Raw genomic sequence first — 18,012 nt, 5'->3', positions numbered from 1 at the left:
CATCTCCATAGAAGGCCTTCTTGCCTTCTCTCCTTGCGTGTAAGACTCGTGGCATGCAAGCTCTCCTATGCTCAAGCTGCATCCTCGTGAGATCATCATCCAAGAAAATAGGAGCTCCCTCTAAGCCTCGTAGTATGACCCTCTTCCTCATCAAGGTGACCCTCTCCGTCTCTCTTGCAAACTGTAGGATGAGGGCTCACTTGCGTGTTGAGTCTTTCCCGACTCTCCATGTTTTGGTGAAGGGGAGAGGGTCCTCTTCCCTGTAGCCTAGCTTCATGCATAGAAGCTGTCCATCTTTCTCGGGAGTGGAGTTGGGTGTCTCGGGAGTGGAGTTGGGTGTCTCGGCTATACCTGTGACTCGAATGTTGAGGCGGCGGGCATGCCTCATCTTCTCCTCCTCAATGGTGGTGTGAATGATTTAATATTCTTCCCTTTGAGTCTCCTCCCTCACTTCTTTACGGATGTTCTTCTTCACCACCTCAACCCATCCTGATTGCTTGGCTTCGAGTTTTCCCTCCATGTCCTTTGTGATCTCCTTGGAGATCTCTTCTTTGATGGCCGTGAGAGTGATGTCATTGATCTCCCCTTCTTCCTTCTCGGTGTTCTTGACGGCTACCAGTTCCACTTTCAATGCACTCACCTCCTCCTTGAGTGCTGTGTTCTCTTGTTCAAGGTCCGTGACCCGTGCTTCGAGGGCCATGATGTGCCGGTGTAGTTTGTTCTCCACCTCATTGAGGTTGGAATCGGATGTCTTCTTGTTCTCCTTGATTAGCGCCTTCATTGCCGTCTCGAGGGCCTCGAGTTTCTCTTGGAGACTCGGGGCCATTCCTCCAGATTACTCTACAGTCCTTCCCACAGGCAGGGAGGAGAGAGAGAAATGAAATGAAATGTTATATTAACGTCTTCAAAAGGCCATAGTTATGTTGCTGCCTTGGGGGCCTGAGCAAGGGTGGGTGGGAAAAGGGGGCACAGGGCCTAGCGGAGAGGGAGGCGGCCCAGCATAGCGGGCGGCGGCGAACGAATCAACGAGGCAGAATCGGCGAACAGTCAGCAGGGCAGCGAGGCGGGCAGAATCGGCGAACAGTTAGCAGGGCAGCGAGGCGGAAGGGCTAGTGGGCGGCAGCGAAGCGGCGAACAGTCAAAGAGAGAGAGAGAAATGAAATGAAATGAAATGATATATTAACGTCTTCAAAAGGCCAAAATGACCTATGAGACCAAAAAGGTTACAACAATTGGTGGATCTGATACAATGTCTGTGTAAGAAAAGCTAAAAACAACTAACTGAAACTGAAATAACTGTGAGGAAAAGTACGGTACTAGGAGCTCCTAATGGATAACATCTGGGAGGGGGGAGCGGCGAGCAAGGGCGAACAGCGAACAGGGAGAGAGAGAGAGGGGGTGGCAACGGAAGCGAAACAGAGGGGGGAGCGGCGAGCAAGGGCGAACAGCGAACAGGGAGGCAGACGGACGGGCTAGCCCAGGCGGGAGAGAGGCGGGCGAACAGCGAGAGAGAGAGAGAGAGAGAGAGAGAGAGAGAGAGAGAGAGAGAGAGAGAGAGAGAGAGAGAGAGAGAGAGAGAGAGAGAGAGAGAGAGAGAGAGAGAGGGCGGCGAAAGCGGCGAACACTGAGAGAGAGAGAGAGAGGGCAAGGGGGCTGACGGAGGGCTAGTGGGCGGCAGCGAAGCGGCGAACATTGAGAGAGAAAGAAAGAAAGAAAGAAAGATTTTATTAACGTCTTCCAAAAGACCGAACTCGGCCTATGAGACAAATCGGAGTACATGTATGGGGTATCCTCTGTCATCCCAACAAAATGAAAAAGTACTGAATAAAAAAGCTGAATCTGGGTGTGCAGGGGATGGAGCTCTATTACTAGGAGAATGCAAAGCTATATGCATGGAGTATACAATCATGATATGCAACCTAGCTAGCTCCATCCTGTACCATACTGGGGGTATAAAATGGTATACATCAGTGAAGGGGGTGTCCACAGCTCCCTGAAGAACATGCCTGGGTGTGCTCTCAAGCGAGCCAGTCGCTCCGCACCCTCTCTGTGAAACTGAGCTCTGATCTCTGTCATCTCTCTCTGGTATAGGCGTGGTGTCCGAAAGCCAGGTGTCCTCTGTCTCCTGCGGGCTCTAAGTGTCTCTGCTCTCTGGAGAGTAATTCCCTGCCGTGTAGAGGCTGGGAGGGGTATGGGAGAGAGAGAGAGAGAGAGAGCGGCGGAAGCGAAACAGAGGGGGGGGCGGCGAGCAGGGGCGAACAGGGAAGCAGACGGACGGGCCAGCCCAGGCGGGAGAGAGGGGGGCGAATTGCAGAGAGAGAGAGAGAGAGAGAGAGAGAGAGAGAATGAAATGATATATTAACGTCTCTAAGAGGCCACGATGGCCTATGCGACCAAAACGGGTACATCAAGAGAACCAAATGAAACTGAAAAGTACAATAAATTGACTATCTTACGGTTATAAGAACTGTAAGTAAGACTCCTGGATGATACTGAGTAGAAAATACTGGAAAATGTATATCAAGTAGATCCATGTATGCTGATCAGTTGAAGTGTTGCCCTCTCCTCAGATCAAATATCTCCGCCATGGGGCTGTCTAGAATGGAGAGGTCGTAAAAGCGAGGTAGGCGCCTCCAATGCCGAGCAATAATGGCTGTGATCTTGCGATGGTGAGGATGCCGTGGTCGGGATCATGGTGGACGTGGCCGACAAGCACGACATAAAACGACTGCTCTATCAATGGTGACTCCCTGGGAACGTGGCTGGTGTCCTGATGGCTCGATGGACGAGGTATTAGGAGGTGTGTGGCCTCGGCTACTGGTGCTGGTGCTGAAGAAATCTGTCAGGATCCTTTGTCTAGGTACGTCATGGCTCGGTCTCCTCTCTACCAAGAGGGTCTCTCTGTGTCTCCTGAGCTCAAGTAGAGAGAGAGAGAGAGAGAGAGAGAGAGAGAGAGAGAGAGTTACATTAATCATCTTCAAAACACCCATAGGCCTATGAGACAAAAAGATTACATCATAGTCCATGTTATATCTCGCCATGGAACAAAAGAAAGAGAAAATGAAACTAAAACCGAACATAAAACTGACTAATGAAAGACAAGAAATAGCTGTGCCTAGAAACTGCCATGAAAATACATCATCATCAGAGCTAGTATGCTCATCCCCCCGGGGTGGGTAGAGGGCCATCTAGGATATCTAGCATGGGTGATACAAGTAGATCAGATATCCGTGGCATATCCACTAGGTCGGAAGCGGTTGATCAGTGTCCATGGAGCATATCCTTGATGGGTAGATGGTGGGTGTCTAGGTGGAGGCGGGCATCTAGCCCGCTGTAAAGTATCGGCTCAAGCGAGGATGACTCCCCGTGGCGGTGTGGGATCTATGTTAGGAAGGGCTCAAGTTGGTGGCTGTGTGGTGGGATCAAGCCTCTCATCATCCTCAGCCTATCTCTAGAAGAAACTGGTAATGGGCTGCTGCCAAGGTCCAAGAGGTGCTCATGAGTTGAGAAAATGTATGATTTGAGATGGCTATGGAGTGTGTGAGAGTTGCAAGAGGGAGCTATGGTGGATAAAAGATGAAAGAAGACATCATTAGAGCATGATATCAACACTAATAGAAGTGATTAAGATATGAGCCAAGGCTAATCAACACATCACATTTTTGCATTATGAGAATGAGCTTGATACATCCATATGTAGCTCTCATAGAGCTTTCATCCACATGTTCTATGCACACTTGTGCCATCCATGCGTTCATAAATGCTTGCATACCTTGTGCACCCTGGTAATTTGCCCCAAGCCTTGCATATGACTCTACTCTTGGGCTCATGCCCTGTATTACCCTGCACATCGGGTACAACATTCGCAAGAGGCTTTTCCACATTAGGCTCAGCATTCTTAGGATTCTGTGGGCATTTAGGATATATATGATCTTTACTGCCACACTTAAAGCATTTTCCAGCCTTCCTGTACTCTTCCAATTGCTGTTTTGAGAGCAAAAAATTGTGGCGTTTACCCCCCGGCTTCTTTTCGGAGTCATCCTTTGCATCTCGGCCATCTTTGGGAGCATTCTTAGGTGGCTGTCCACCCTTTTTCTGGTCATAACCAGCCCTGAATTTGCTCTTGTTTTGACCTGCAAATGGCTTATTTGTGGGTGCTTTCATGTGCAAGTTCTCCGCAATCATGGCTGAGTGTATAAGCTCTTGTATGGTCTTATTTGGGTACACTCCCAAGCTTTGTTGGATGATGTGATGGAGCCCCGATTCAAACTTTCTCTTCTTCTCGTCCTCTCCAATCTTCATGAAGGGAGTAACCTTGAGAAGGACTTTCCAAAACTTTGCTATGTATGAAGCAACGGACTCTCCCTCATCTTGGGACAGCCAATCCCACTCCTTGCGTACATCCTTTGCAAAGTTTGGTGGTAAGAATTGATCATAAAACTGAATTTTGAAAGAAGACCAAGTTGGGACAGCACTTCCATCAAGTATTTTTGCAAGCCACCAATCACTTGCCGTATCCTTGAGATGCATTCCCACATGCCTGAGCATAGACTTTTCCGAAAAGTCTTCATTGCAAAAAGCTATCTCAAACTGTCTAATGAAAGCAAGTGCTTTGGTAGAGTCCATCTGTCCCTGAAAGTTTTCAAACTTTACATCCTTGTCACCGGACTTGAACTCTCGAGGCTTCTTCCTTCTATGTGCATCCCTATGTACATCCTGTTCATCTCCATGGTGATGATGCCGCGATGAAGATTCACGATCCCTCTTCGTTCTCTCTTGAGCCACACTCTCCGAATGAGTGGAAAGCTCAACACGAGAACGGATATGTCTTCTTGGAGCAAAGCGGGAATGAGTAGAGGATCCCTCATCCTTACTCTTCTCTTGACCTGCATCAAGCCTAGCACCAGGGACTCTTGTCCTTTCAGCATTTGGCACTTGCTGTGCTCTTCCTGCTTGTTGTGCATCATGTGCACCACCACGGGCAGCCATGAGGGGTGGCTTCTTGAAAGCCAATCTACCATCTACTTCGGTGTATACATCACCCTTAACCATTAGGTATGCAAGTGCAAGCTCTCGGGGTTTCTCAACATCCATTTCCTTTGCAATTGCTTCAAAAGTGACTTCATGGACCGAAGCCTTTGCCTTCGCAGCCAACACCCTTTGTACATCCGGGTCATTTTTCAATGACCTGAGCTCTTCGGTTTCAGTCCTATAGCGTCGCACTTGACGCCTCAAAGATTCCAAATCAGAATGCATAGTGTCATGAGTACCTGCATCTCCATAGACATCATTGCCTGCAGCATCTCTTGCATCCCTTGCACCATGAAATTCACGGTCCTGTGTGTTCTCCACACTGTCAGAAATGTGGCTGTCCATGACACTCAAATCAGGTCACCAGTTATGATTCCAAGCCTCAGACCGTTTTTCCAATGAGGGGAAAAACTGAGCTCTGATACCAATGAAACGGGAGGCGGACGCGTGAATTGGAATCGTATAAATGTGAACAAGATTCTGAGCACTTAACACTTGAGCATTACAACCACAAAGCTGAAAATGACAGTACACCACATGAAGGGGTCGATGATAGGCTGACCCCCCCCCTTTAGGTTATATTACCAAAAGAGTCTGCAAAGTACAAGATTACGGATGCCTGGGGATTCACCACCAGCCTGCACCTGATTCTTCCAAATACATTATGAATGAATACATTTCAAACAAGAGAATCTGTAGGTACATCCGCCCTACACACAGGTACATCCGCCCTGCACAAGCCTCTTCACAGGTACATCCGCCCTGCACAAGAGTATCACAATCCTCACAGGTACTCCGCCCTGCACAAGATGTAAATGGATCTTTAGGCCCTGTTTCCACGCGAGAAACTGATCCAGAAACCTATGTTCTCCGCGAGCAAGTGTCCCCAATGCTTGCCCTAAGCACCTGCTATACCAGGAATCCTTGAGACACATCCATGCTCACATATTCCATTGCTGTCCGGCCTGTTTTGTGCAATAACCAGTCCAAAACAACAACTTTCTGTCGCGATAAATCCACCTATAAAGGGGCCTACAGCCCTGTGGAGGTCCCTAGAGTTGTCCTGTACTGTCCAAGTTGACTTTGGACACCTGTAACCAGCCCAAAACTCGCAATAACCAGAAATTGCAGGTCTGAAATTTACCAACCAGCCCTTTAGAAGAGTGTGGGGATCGTTGTCCAAGCTAAAGTCCGGGAAGCAAGCAACCAGCCCTGTAGCAACTCCCAAAGCTCCAACCAGCTCTCCAATATGTTGAATAATGAGTGAAATAGCCCAAAAGGGCCTCTTGAGGGAGGCACCTTTTTCAGGTGCCACCTCAGGGGCCTGGTGGATACACATGCTCGCTGACATGTGTCCCCATAAGTGTTGAAATATACAAGTGAATAGGGTGTGTGTGGGAACAAGCTCTTGGTTAGAGTCTGTAAAAGAGGAGATGTAATTGTGAAAGAACCTGTGAAAAGGTTAGAAGAATCTACTGGGAGAGAATAATGGGTAGCATGAGGGAATTTAGGAGTGTGGAGATATTCTGGGAGATATTCAGGGAAAAGAGAAGAGGTGGAGAGAATCAGGCAAGAGGTGGAGATATTCTGGGAGTGAATCATGGAGAAATCAATGGGATTTGATGCTTGATGTAAACACTATAAATTGAGGCATAGCCCTAATGAGAATTTGCTGGTTTTTGAGTATCCATGCCTACATTAATCTATCTGCTAATTATTCACTAATTACGTCTTAATCATTTCTTAATCATTTTGTTAATCATGTTGATTCTAGTGTATGATCCACCCTAGCTCATCATTGTGCTCAAATTTCAACATGGTATCAGAGCCATGCCTAGAATCAACCAGATTTATGAGCCCATTAGTGAATTAATCAGGATTAGTAAGATAATTAGCAAAAAAATCAGTTTTTAGTAAGCTTTCACTCTTCCCCTTCACCCCCAGCCAGTGGAGGGTCTCTAGCATCTAGCACACATCAAATTAGGGCAAAAGCTTCTAGCCATAGCTAGCTAAGCTCCTTAGCTTCAAGCCTATCTACTCCACGCAGCAAACCGCCGGCGGAAGCAGGAGATTTTCGCAGATTTCTAGGCGCCGTTTTTCTGAAGTAGAATGAAGATTGCTCTTTGCTCAGTTCAAATGTCTTCAATTCCTCTTAGCACAAAGGGTAATCAAGCATGCTCTACAAGCTGGTGAAGACAGAAATCAATTTCATCAAGTCTACAGAGAGATCAAAGCTCTTCATCAAATCTGCAGGTGACTTTGGTAAAACAGAGATTAAGCTTTCATTATTTGGTCAAATCTTGTGTTTCTTGGCTTAATCCTCTACTAGACTCATTGCTATTGATGCCTTTGAAAGCATTTGAGCTCATTTGAAGTGGAAGGCACCAGATCTGAGCTCCCCGCATACTCTGTTTTCTGCACACAAACCAGAGCATTAATTTGCTAATCAGTGATTAATCAGTGCTAATCACTGTACTTTGGTACAATTGAGGGTTCAAATTAACCATTAGGTATCTGATACAGATCCCTATAACTTCAGATTTCAAATCGGAGTTGGTTTGATACTCCAACCATCCCGTACAAATTGGTTACCCTTAATTTAGTGTAATTTCTGGAAAATTGTGCTGATAAAATTTGTGAAAATCATCATTTTACATTCAACCCTTGGTTAATGCCTGTAAATCTCATTCAAATACAAGATTATTCACAGCCAGAGTTGCATTTTGAATGTGCATGAGAATGAATGCTATACGCATTATGTATTGGGCACATTTTATCAGTGTAAAAATGGGAACAGACACTGCCCTTGTCCAGATTAAGGCAAGAGGTAAGACCTCCCACATAAATTTGGGTTTGCATTGCATAATGATACAAAATAAACATAAAAAGCCCAAAGGAACTGTCAGCAAAACATTGAAACATGTTGCTCACATGGAGCAAAATGACCTGACGGACGAGCTCATGGCCCCAACCATGAAAGAAGAAGAATATCTCTTCCCAAGAAGAGGATCCACACCGAGAAGAAGACCTGAAGGAAGACATGGACACGAGAAGAGAAGCTGCCACAAGAAGAGAAGCTGCCCCGAGAAGACTGAAAGAAGAGACGGACGCGTGGAGAGAAGCTGCCACGACAAGAAGACTGAAGAGAAGAGAAGATGTGAGGCTCCAAAGAGTGAGGAGCCATGTGAAAATCTCTGAGAGAGAGAGAGAGAGAGAGAGCCCACAACCCAATGTAACCTGCCCCAATAAAGTAAAACCACCTCTGAGCCACCGATGATGTAGGCCACGTGGTAGATGTATGTGTGAGCACTTTAGTCAAGGTCACGGGCACTTATAGTAGCCTTGGACACATAGAGAGAGAGAGTGTCAAGGACTATGGAGTTTAGGGACTTGAGGCACTGGTCGCGGACTGTCAAGTAAGAGAGAAACTTGATACAGGGTCCAGGTGTGCTGAGATAACTTGAGGGGAGGATTAGACACTGGTCGCGGACTACCAAGTAAAGGGAGGCAAACTTGGTATAGGGTCTAGGTGTACTAGGAGTATTCACTTGAGGGGAGGTGTTGAAATATACAAGTGAATAGGGTGTGTGTGGGAACAAGCTCTTGGTTAGAGTCTATAAAAGAGGAGATGTAATTGTGAAAGAACCTGTGAAAAGGTTAGAAGAATCTACTGGGAGAGAATAATGGGTAGCATGAGGGAATTTAGGAGTGTGGAGATATTCTGGGAGATATTCAGGGAAAAGAGAAGAGGTGGAGAGAATCAGGCAAGAGGTGGAGATATTCTGGGAGTGAATCATGGAGAAATCAATGGGATTTGATGCTTGATGTAAACACTATAAATTGAGGCATAGCCCTAATGAGAATTTGCTGGTTTTTGAGTATCCATGCCTACATTAATCTATCTGCTAATTATTCACTAATTACGTCTTAATCATTTCTTAATCATTTTGTTAATCATGTTGATTCTAGTGTATGATCCACCCTAGCTCATCATTGTGCTCAAATTTCAACAATAAGGTGTCCAGGTAGGTGTCCAGCCCATAGTGCTCCATTTGTCCTGTTTCTATAAGTTTAGGTCCAACCAAATGGGAAATGGCCATAAGCTGTCCGGACTTCATTAATTTTGGTCCAACCAAATGCGAACGCATTATAAGTTGTCCAGCCACTTATTAATGAGTGTGGACCTGCAAACCAATAAACCTTAGTAGTAAATGAAGTAAGCTGTAAATTGAGTGTGGACACACTTACCACCTGCAAAACCCATAAGCCCACAGTTTTAGGCCCAAACAGGAGTGCACACACGTGTCCACAAGGTGCCCGGGCGTCCCCGGTCCCTCGGACTTCACAAGCCAAAATAACAAGCATTGTCCAGGCAGCAAGACAATGTCACACAAAGTAAAATAAAGTTATGGCATGCATCATTTATGCATTGTGCACATGTAAACTTGGAGAACCACCTATCATCATTCTTGTACTTGAAAATATTCCGCCTGCCATCATAACACACCATGTGTGCATGGCCGGAATCCACACGGGCACCGCCCAAAAGTCCACAAATATCCTGCCATGTCCTTGGACTCATATGCATCCACTCATATGATCCATACACATGCCCAGGTATAATACATACATGCATCCGCATGTTTCTAGGCCTGACACGCATCCGCATGTCCCTAGAATATAGGGGTTTGTGACAAGACTCCTTTATGCGATCCCTCCCCCGGGCCCCACCCAAGCCCTTGTACTTGATGCGCCGGTAAAGTGAAGATTGTACCAGTTGTACCCACGCATATGGTTCTATTATGGTAGAGATAGAGAGGTATTTACGGTGCTGAATATTTGAAGTTTTTCTCTAAGAGTTGGAAGGCCTGGTCATTGGGGAAGATCAACACCCTTGGCCCTAGTGCAGCGTCATATGTGCAAGCGCCTATTTTCAGCTTTCAGTGGATGTTTCCAGTTTCTATGTTATATGCAAAGTGATTATGAAAATATGTCGAGGCTACGACCATGTGTCATGTTTAAATATTAAGTAAGCACTTGATGGTATCTAAAAGTGTGTCAAAGTCCTTAGTCCCCAGGCAAGCGAGGTACATTGGCATCAGAGCATAGACTTTCTTGAAAGCGGAGGCTTCTTTCATCAATGAGGAAGAGAAAAGATCTCAAGTGGGGACCACACTTACCATCATTGCTCTTAAGCATGGCCAACCTATTCACATATGGAAGCAGTCATGCGTCAAGAGCATGGACAATGCACTCTTTCCATATGGATATTGTGGTTTATACAATCAAGCTTACAAGCAAGCTATATGGAGATATATCTAGGGTATTTTATGGATATGGTGACATGATGAACCTGGCAAAGAAAAGCTAAGTATACATTGTTGTACCAACCAATGTGCCTGCTAAACCGGCTACAGCCCCTATACCTATTGTACCAACCCTCGTACTTGATGTGCCGGCTTTGAAGTGAAGATTGTACCAGTTGTACCCACCCATATGGTTCTATTATGGCACACACAAAGAATATTTGCAATTTTTCTCTAAGAGTTGAAACTTGGAAGGCCTGGTCATTGGGGAAGATCAGCACCCTTGAGAGGTATATTGGCTTCTACATACATACTTTATATGTTCATGGGTTCTTGGGCATGAGATGGACAGCCCTATTCTACATTTGTTCATGGTTATGTACATGGATAATCCGTCAAGAACCCCTGTCATGGATGAGCCTTTGTAAGCCCAGCGGGGCGTGCCGTGACAGAGTCAACCACGTGTCCAAGAGAGAGAGATATAGAGAGAGGGGAGAGAGAGAAGGGAATAGGGATCTTGCACAGTACACCACATTGAGTGGGGGAACAGGCCCCAACCCCTTTCAGGAATTTATTTAGGAAAAATCCACGGGCACGCTGGCCAAGATCAATACAATCAATGAATACAAAACAAACAGATATGCCGATGTAGGATATCCAAGTCGATGTCGATGTCGAGGCACAAGATCTCTGATGCCGAGCACACCACGGGGATGACCCACAAGTATCTCTCACCAGGCTAGTACCACATCCAATATCCAAATCCAAGTTCATATACAAGTCCAAGTTCATTTCCAAGTTCTAGTTCCAGATCCAAATCTAGATCCAAGTCCAAAATCCAAGCGCTATGTCTAAACTCTATGTTCCATGTCCAAGCTCTATGTCCAAACTCCATGTTCATGTCTAAGCTCCATGTTCAAGCTCCACATCCAAGCTCCATGTCTAATCCAATATCCAATCCAAGTCTATATCTAAGTCCAGACCCGAATCCAAGTTCTAGTTCCAATCCAAATCCTAGTCCAAGAATCACTCCCTCATCCCATGAGTAATCTCCACAACTCCTGCAGCCTTGTCGAGGAAGAAAACCATGGAAAAGCTCTTTCTTGCAAGAAAATTGATATAAAACCTATTTTAATGGTTTTTGGGCGATAAAAACCTCAAAAAGCAGTTTTTAGGATTTTTGGAGCAGTTTTAGGGTTTCTGAAATTTCAGTCCGTATAGTTTTGTATGACATAGGGATCGTGCAGTCGTACGGACAGATGATGACGTGGCGCTACAGCCAATGAAGGTGCTCTGAATCAACGGGCAACGATGAAAAATTCCATAATTTGGTTCATGATCAAGTAGATGATGATGGAGAAGAGGATCTTCAAGCTTCAACGAAGATGGCAACGCGATGAAGAGGTTCTTCTTCAACTTGATGCTCAAGAGATGCTCATGCTTCTTTTATACTTGGGAAAGCCTTGCTTTTTGCCAAAAAGCCTTCATGCTTTTAATTTGCCTTTTTATGCTTTGCTTTTTCCTTTTTGCCTTTGCTTTTGCTCTTTTTACTTTTATTAATAAAATATTCTCAACTTTTGGTGCTTTGCTTTTCTAGCTTTAAGGCCTTGTTTTTTGGCCTTAGAGTTGCTTTTTGAGAAAGCTGCTTTTAGCTTTTTGGTCCGGCTTAGTCTCCTCTTTCCAATGGTGCCCTTGGCTCGCGGTCAACCCTGTTTGACCTTTTTCTTTTTCCTGCTTTTTTGACCACGAATGGTGTTTTTTCTTTATCAAACCTTATGGACCCTGTCCCCATGTCTGCTTCCACCTGTCTAGTGTGTCCAGGCATGGGCTTCATCATGTGAAATAGAGCTAGGAGGGCCAAATAGTTACAGCCTTCAAAGCTTGTACAAATTCCAAATACTCCCTGGGAATAAAATTATCCACCGGGGGGGGGGGTCTGCCCATTCCGGCCCTAGTGCAAAGTCATATGTGCAACGTATATTTTCAGCTTTCAGCAGATGTTTCCAGTTTCTATGTTTTATGCAAAGTGATTATGGAAATATGTCAAGGTTGTGGCCATGTTTCATGTTTAAATGTTAAGTAAGCATTTGATGGTATCTAAAAGTATGTCAAAGTCCTTAGTCCCCCGTGCAAGCGAGTTACAGCACCTACCTTAGGCATTCAGCACCACCAAGGCATTGGATGTTCCAGGATCCTATGTGCATGTCTATGAGGGGAGGGTCTGGACCCTCCTCGGGTCCGTTCGGCTTGCAAGGCTTTCAAAACTGGCTTGGAGGGCTAGTAGTCAAAGTGCGTCCAAGTGCAAAGATGCTCCAAGTGGGTGTGAATCCGCCCATCCAAATGGGCGCACTCCGCTCGGGCCCGGCCTAGAGGCGTAACTCCTCGCAAGTTAGGTACCTGTAATCTTGAGTCACGAAGAAGCTGACATGGAGACGAAGAGATGCATCTCATTCCCTTCTGCCTCAACGGATCCATCCTCTAGCCTGTAACCGGAGCTGTCTAGCTGCAGCCTAGCCAGCGCTAGCACAAGCTAATGGTGTCGGTCAGGCGAAGGTCGCCAACATGGTGAGAGAAGTCAAAGGCCTCATCCCGGATGGTCGAGACCACCCAGTCACAATCCCAACTGTGCCTAGGGCTACACTCAACGGAAGGCATAAGACCACGGCTCCCACATCCGAGGGAGTGGGGTAAAAGTGGTGCTGAATCACACAGATACAGAGACGGATCACCATCTTAGAGAATGAGCTCAACTCCGCCGGCAGGTACCAAAAAGGAGTAGTCCACTGGGTGCCCATGATCCGAGGAGGGGCTCGAATACACTCCGGCGGGAGGCATGCTATCAACGAAGCTACGATGACCATGTCCACAGGGTCAGAGTAGTGCTGCACTAGTCATCGGCAGACCCGACCTAAGGGCGCTGGGTCGGGCGGTGCGAGAGGTCGCTGCCACGAGTGAAGAGGCGAGGTGGGGGGGTTACACGAGCCGGGTGTAGGAGAGGATGGAGGGTTGAGGGAGGCGGGAAGGAGGGAAGGAGGAGGGGGGGGAACTCCACTGGAGGGCAGACTAGGGGAGGCTCTTGAAAATGTGGGCACTCAGCACGCTGGGGAGGAGGGTCCGAGGGAGAAAGCCCCACTAGGGCTGTGAGCTGACGGCCGATTGGCCCGCCAAATCTCCTTACAGCTCTGCATCTGGATCCTGAGGTAAATGCGAGTGACAGTTCTTAGTGGTGGACACCGTTACCTCGGGGTTCCATGTCGCCCGGGGCACAAGGTGGCTGGCTGCCACGACGTTGGTTGTTGTCAAGCCTGCTGGTGGGGAGGAAGACTCTCACCAACTGTCGGATTGGGGTGAAGCGTACACAGACAGTTCTCCATTTGAGAGTGCTGGGCTCCACACAGGGAGCTTGCCAAAGAAAGATGGTAAGAATTCAATCAAACAGAGATGGGCATTAATGGGATCCCCTCCAGTGAAATGGACAGTTCATTTTCGGCTTCCAAAGCCTTTTCCGAACCTAGTCAGAGCCTGTGCAGCACTTAAGATTACTAAGCAGCTCCATATATCTATGAAACAGAGCATTCTTAAAAAAAGACAACTAAGAAACTAACCCCCCACACACCCCTTCTTCTTTCCCCCTTTTTCCCCTTTTAGACCACATTTTGGATAGTCAAACATGTCAATTCACTGTTATTCTAAATTTTACGAAGGCCCACCAAACCAAAAAAAAAAAACATTTAGAAAAATAGGCCACGAACTCCATGGGATGATGCATATGTTGGAGAGAAGGGCAGGGGGGGGAGGAATCGTGTAGGGGGTTTGGGTTGAAAGCAATACCCACTGAGCTTTTGTCCTTTGAACCTAAACTGTCTTCCTGCTCACATACGATTCCCTCCTCATCCTGCATTTCCATTCGAGTTCCTTCCACATCAGATACTTGTATAGCTGTTCCTCCTTCCAGAAATGACTCCATCTCTATCACTTCATCCTCAGAAGCAGGAACGACTGTCCCATCCTCTTCAACCTGGTAGCCAAACACCCGACAAGAACACACATTAAATGCAAATACAAAACATAAGCTATCAGAGACAAGGTGTTTTATTTTTGCATCTTACAACCATAAATCTAGAGAAAATAAAGCTTCTAATTCCAATTTCACATGTTGGCATAGGGACATTGCTCACAATTTCACGAGAAGTAGCCACTAACAGAAACAAGAGAGGAAGAGGCTGCACACAGCAACACCTGTGTCAAAGCCCTCCAAACCTATTCAACTGCTCCCTAGCAGATTCTTCTACAACCTCCCTCCCCCCTTCTCACTTCAAACACCCCGACACACACACCTCCCCCCACCCTGTTAGCAGTCATCTCATGTCTGTACACTATACCAGGGCCTCTGTTGTGGGTGTGCCTGCCCGTTTTTAGTGTTTCCCCAATTTTTCTCACTCTCCATGTACTTTCCCATTTTTTCCCTGAGGTGTGGAGGGCCATTACCTGTCCTCAGAAGCTGGCCGACTGCTGTTCTGGTACCCGACCTGGTCAGGTGTCCTGGCCGACTGCACGCACCTGGCCGACTGGCTTATTTGCTGGTCATGGGCAGTCCAGGGCTGGTCGTGCTGCTGTAGGCTGGCCAACCAGCAGCCTGGGGCCATATAAAATGGCCCCTTGCCCCCCACACTTCCCACTTGTGATTCCGGGATTTCCTTTGGTGTATATAGCAAAGTTATACAGCTTCTCTCTCTCTCTGTCATCTGCGTTTTGCTCTCTACAGCAGTTGTCTTCATTTCCGCTGTGCATTCTAACATGGTATCAGAGCCCTAGGTGGCTTGAAGCTTGGAGACAGTGGGACGTCGAGGGTTTGCTGATTTGAGGTGCTGATTGAAGATTGTTTGGGCTGTACGGGACTTGGAGATCGGGTAGAAGGTGGCCATCACCGTTGGACAGCCACCTTGCATATTATTTGTGACCTCTTCTTCTTCTTTTTTCCCCACCCACCCTCCCTTCACAAGACCTTGTGAACCCTTGAGATGGCAGACTTGCTTGAGATGGCTGAGAAGCACGTGAAGATCCCAACACTCCCCACATTCCCGGTGGACCGACATTGGACGGGAACAACTACGGCATATGGAAGGTAATGATGGAGTCCGTTTTGGAGTCTTATGACTTGGCTGATTTCATTGTTGTTAGGGTTCCATGGCCGGAGTTGGAAGACGGGGAGTTACCCTTTATACGGAAGGAACGGGAAGCCCAGGCACAGTTATAGGATCATGTCAATGCCCACGTCCGTTCTTTCATCTTCCTGAATTGCACACCACAGGTGATCAATCACATAAAGCATATGACGTTGGCCAGAGAGGGATTTGGCAGCATTTGGCTTCTCTGTACAACAGGGTATCACCCATGAAGAGGATCTCCTTGGAAGTTCAAATGCAAGTGATGAATCCTTGCAAAGTCGTTGACGATGAGGGAGCACATCAACAAGTTGAAGGCTCTTGCAGACGCCATCCTTGGGAGGTTCTTTGTATTTTATGCTGCTTGTTGATGATTGTAGCAAATTCACTTGGGTTTATTTCCTTTCCCAGAAGGACCAAGCTTTTGCTCGGTTCAAGAAGTGGCATGTGATGGTGGAGAAAGAGTCTGGCTTGTAGATAAAGACTCTTCGGGCTGACAAAGGAGGAGAGTTTTCTTCCAATGCATTTGTGCGGTTTTGTGCGGAACATGGCATCAAGCGGAAGCTGGCCAATATAGTTTCGCCTTCAAAGAATGGAGTAGTTGAGCGTAAGAATAGGACTGTGGTGGAGACGGCGAGGACGATATTGAAGCATCATGATCTTCCTCGTCCACTTTAGGGAGACACTTTGGGAAGAGGCTATGGCTACGGCTGTCCATATCCTCAACCATTCTCCGACGACTTCAGTACCGAATATGACTCCCTTTGAGGCATATTTTGGCAAGAAACTAGATGTCTCCCATTTCCGTGTGTTTGGGAGTGATGCATATGTTCACATTCCAAAGAAGCAGAGGGGGAAGCTTGACTGTAACTATTTAGTCCTCCTAGCTCTATTTCGCATAATGAAATCCATGCCCGGACACCAGACAAGTGGAAGAAGACATGGGGACACGGTCCGTAAGGATTGATTAAGAAAAAGCACCATTCTTGGTCAAAAAGCAAGAAAAAGCATAAAGTCAAACAAGGTTGACCACGAGCCAAGGGCACCATTGGAAAGAGGAGACTAAGCTGGACCAAAAAGCTAAAAGCTGCTTTCTCAAAAAGCAATTCTAGGGTCAAAAAGCAAGGCCCTGAAGTTGTAAAAGCACAAATCAAGAACGTTGGCTATTATTAATAATATTTAATAAAAAGACAAAAGCAAAGCAAAAGCATTACTTCTTGGCAAAAAGCAAGGCTTCCCCAAGTATAAAAGAAGCATGAGCCTCTCCTGAGCATCAAGTTGAAGAAGAACCTCTTCATCGCATTGCCATCTTCATTCACACGTGGAAATTATCTTCTTCATCATCATCTATGAACCACATCATGGAGTTTTTCATCGCTACCCGCTGATTTCAGAGTGCCTCCAGCAACTGCAATGCCACGTCACCATCATTCCGTGCGACTGTACGGATCTGTACAGCTGTACGGTCAGAAAATTCCAAAAACCCTAAAAACTGCGTTTTGGAGGTTTCTATTGCCTGAAAACCATTAAAACAAGTTTTATATCAATTTTCTTGCCAGAAAGAGCTTCTCTAGGGTTTTCATCATCGACAAGGCTATAGGAAATGTGGAGATTATTCATGGGATGAGCGAGTGGATTTAGAGCTTGGACATAGAACTTGGGCACAGAGTTGGACATGGAAGCTTAAACTCGAGCAGACATTAAGAACTTGGACATAGAGCTTGGGCATAGAGCTTGGACATGAACATGGAACACAGAGCTTAGACATGGAGCTTGGATTTTGGACTGGGATTTGGACTTGGACTTGGACTTAATCTGGACTTGGTTTTGGATTTGATTTGGACTTGGAACTTGGACTTGGATTCATTGGATTTGGATTTGGATTTGGATATTGGATTGGATACTAGCCCGGTGAGAGATACTTGTGGGTCATCCCCATGGTGTGCTCGACATGAGAGATCTTGTGCCTCAACATCGACATCGACTTGGATATCCTACATCGGCATATCTGTTCATTGATTGTATTGATCCTGGCCAACGTGCCCGTGGATTGTTCCTGAATAAATTCCTGAAAGGGAGCGGGACCTGTTCCCTACTCAATGTGGTGTACTGTGCAAGATCCCCATTCCCTTTTCTCTCTCTCCTCTCTCTCTTTATATTTTTATCTCTTGGACACGTGGTTGAGTCTGTCACTGCACGCCCCGCTGGGCTTACATTGACTCAAAGTCCCAAAAGCTTGTTTTTGTGGGATATAATTCTCTTTCCAAACAGGTTGTATGATCTGGAGCGGAACGAGGTTGTCGTCAGCAGAGATGTGGTTTTTGATGAGCATGTTCCAGCTTCCACTGTTGATGAGCCGCCACTTCTTGGAGACCCAGACGAGTCTGATGATGATTCCCAATCGATTGTTCCAATTGGACAGCCTCAGTCAGTTGAGGAGGTTGAGTCCCCCGCAGCAGCAGCAGGCTCCATGTTCTGTACGAGTACCCAGGTGGTTGTTAGACAACCTT

General features: G+C 46.5%; 1 protein-coding gene across 18 annotated transcripts in view; it reads right to left on the bottom strand.

Moving 5' to 3' along the window:
- The window catches only part of LOC147635865 (uncharacterized), a 101,224-nt gene that overhangs the window by 61,362 nt on the left and 21,850 nt on the right, over nt 1-18,012 (bottom strand). For all 18 annotated transcript variants that reach the window (XM_086801228.1, XM_086801231.1, XM_086801237.1 and 15 more), the window contains one exon: nt 14,169-14,355. In XM_086801228.1, the coding sequence (XP_086657354.1) occupies nt 14,169-14,355 (187 nt within the window). The remainder of the gene's footprint in view (nt 1-14,168; nt 14,356-18,012) is intronic.

The sequence above is a fragment of the Cibotium barometz genome, chromosome 8 (assembly GCF_041138505.1).
Source record: "Cibotium barometz isolate CiBa-2024 chromosome 8, ASM4113850v1, whole genome shotgun sequence".
Classification (NCBI taxonomy): Eukaryota; Viridiplantae; Streptophyta; class Polypodiopsida; order Cyatheales; family Cibotiaceae; genus Cibotium; species Cibotium barometz.
Note: the sequence above shows the minus strand (reverse complement) of the source record. Positions and strands in the feature narration are given on the sequence as shown.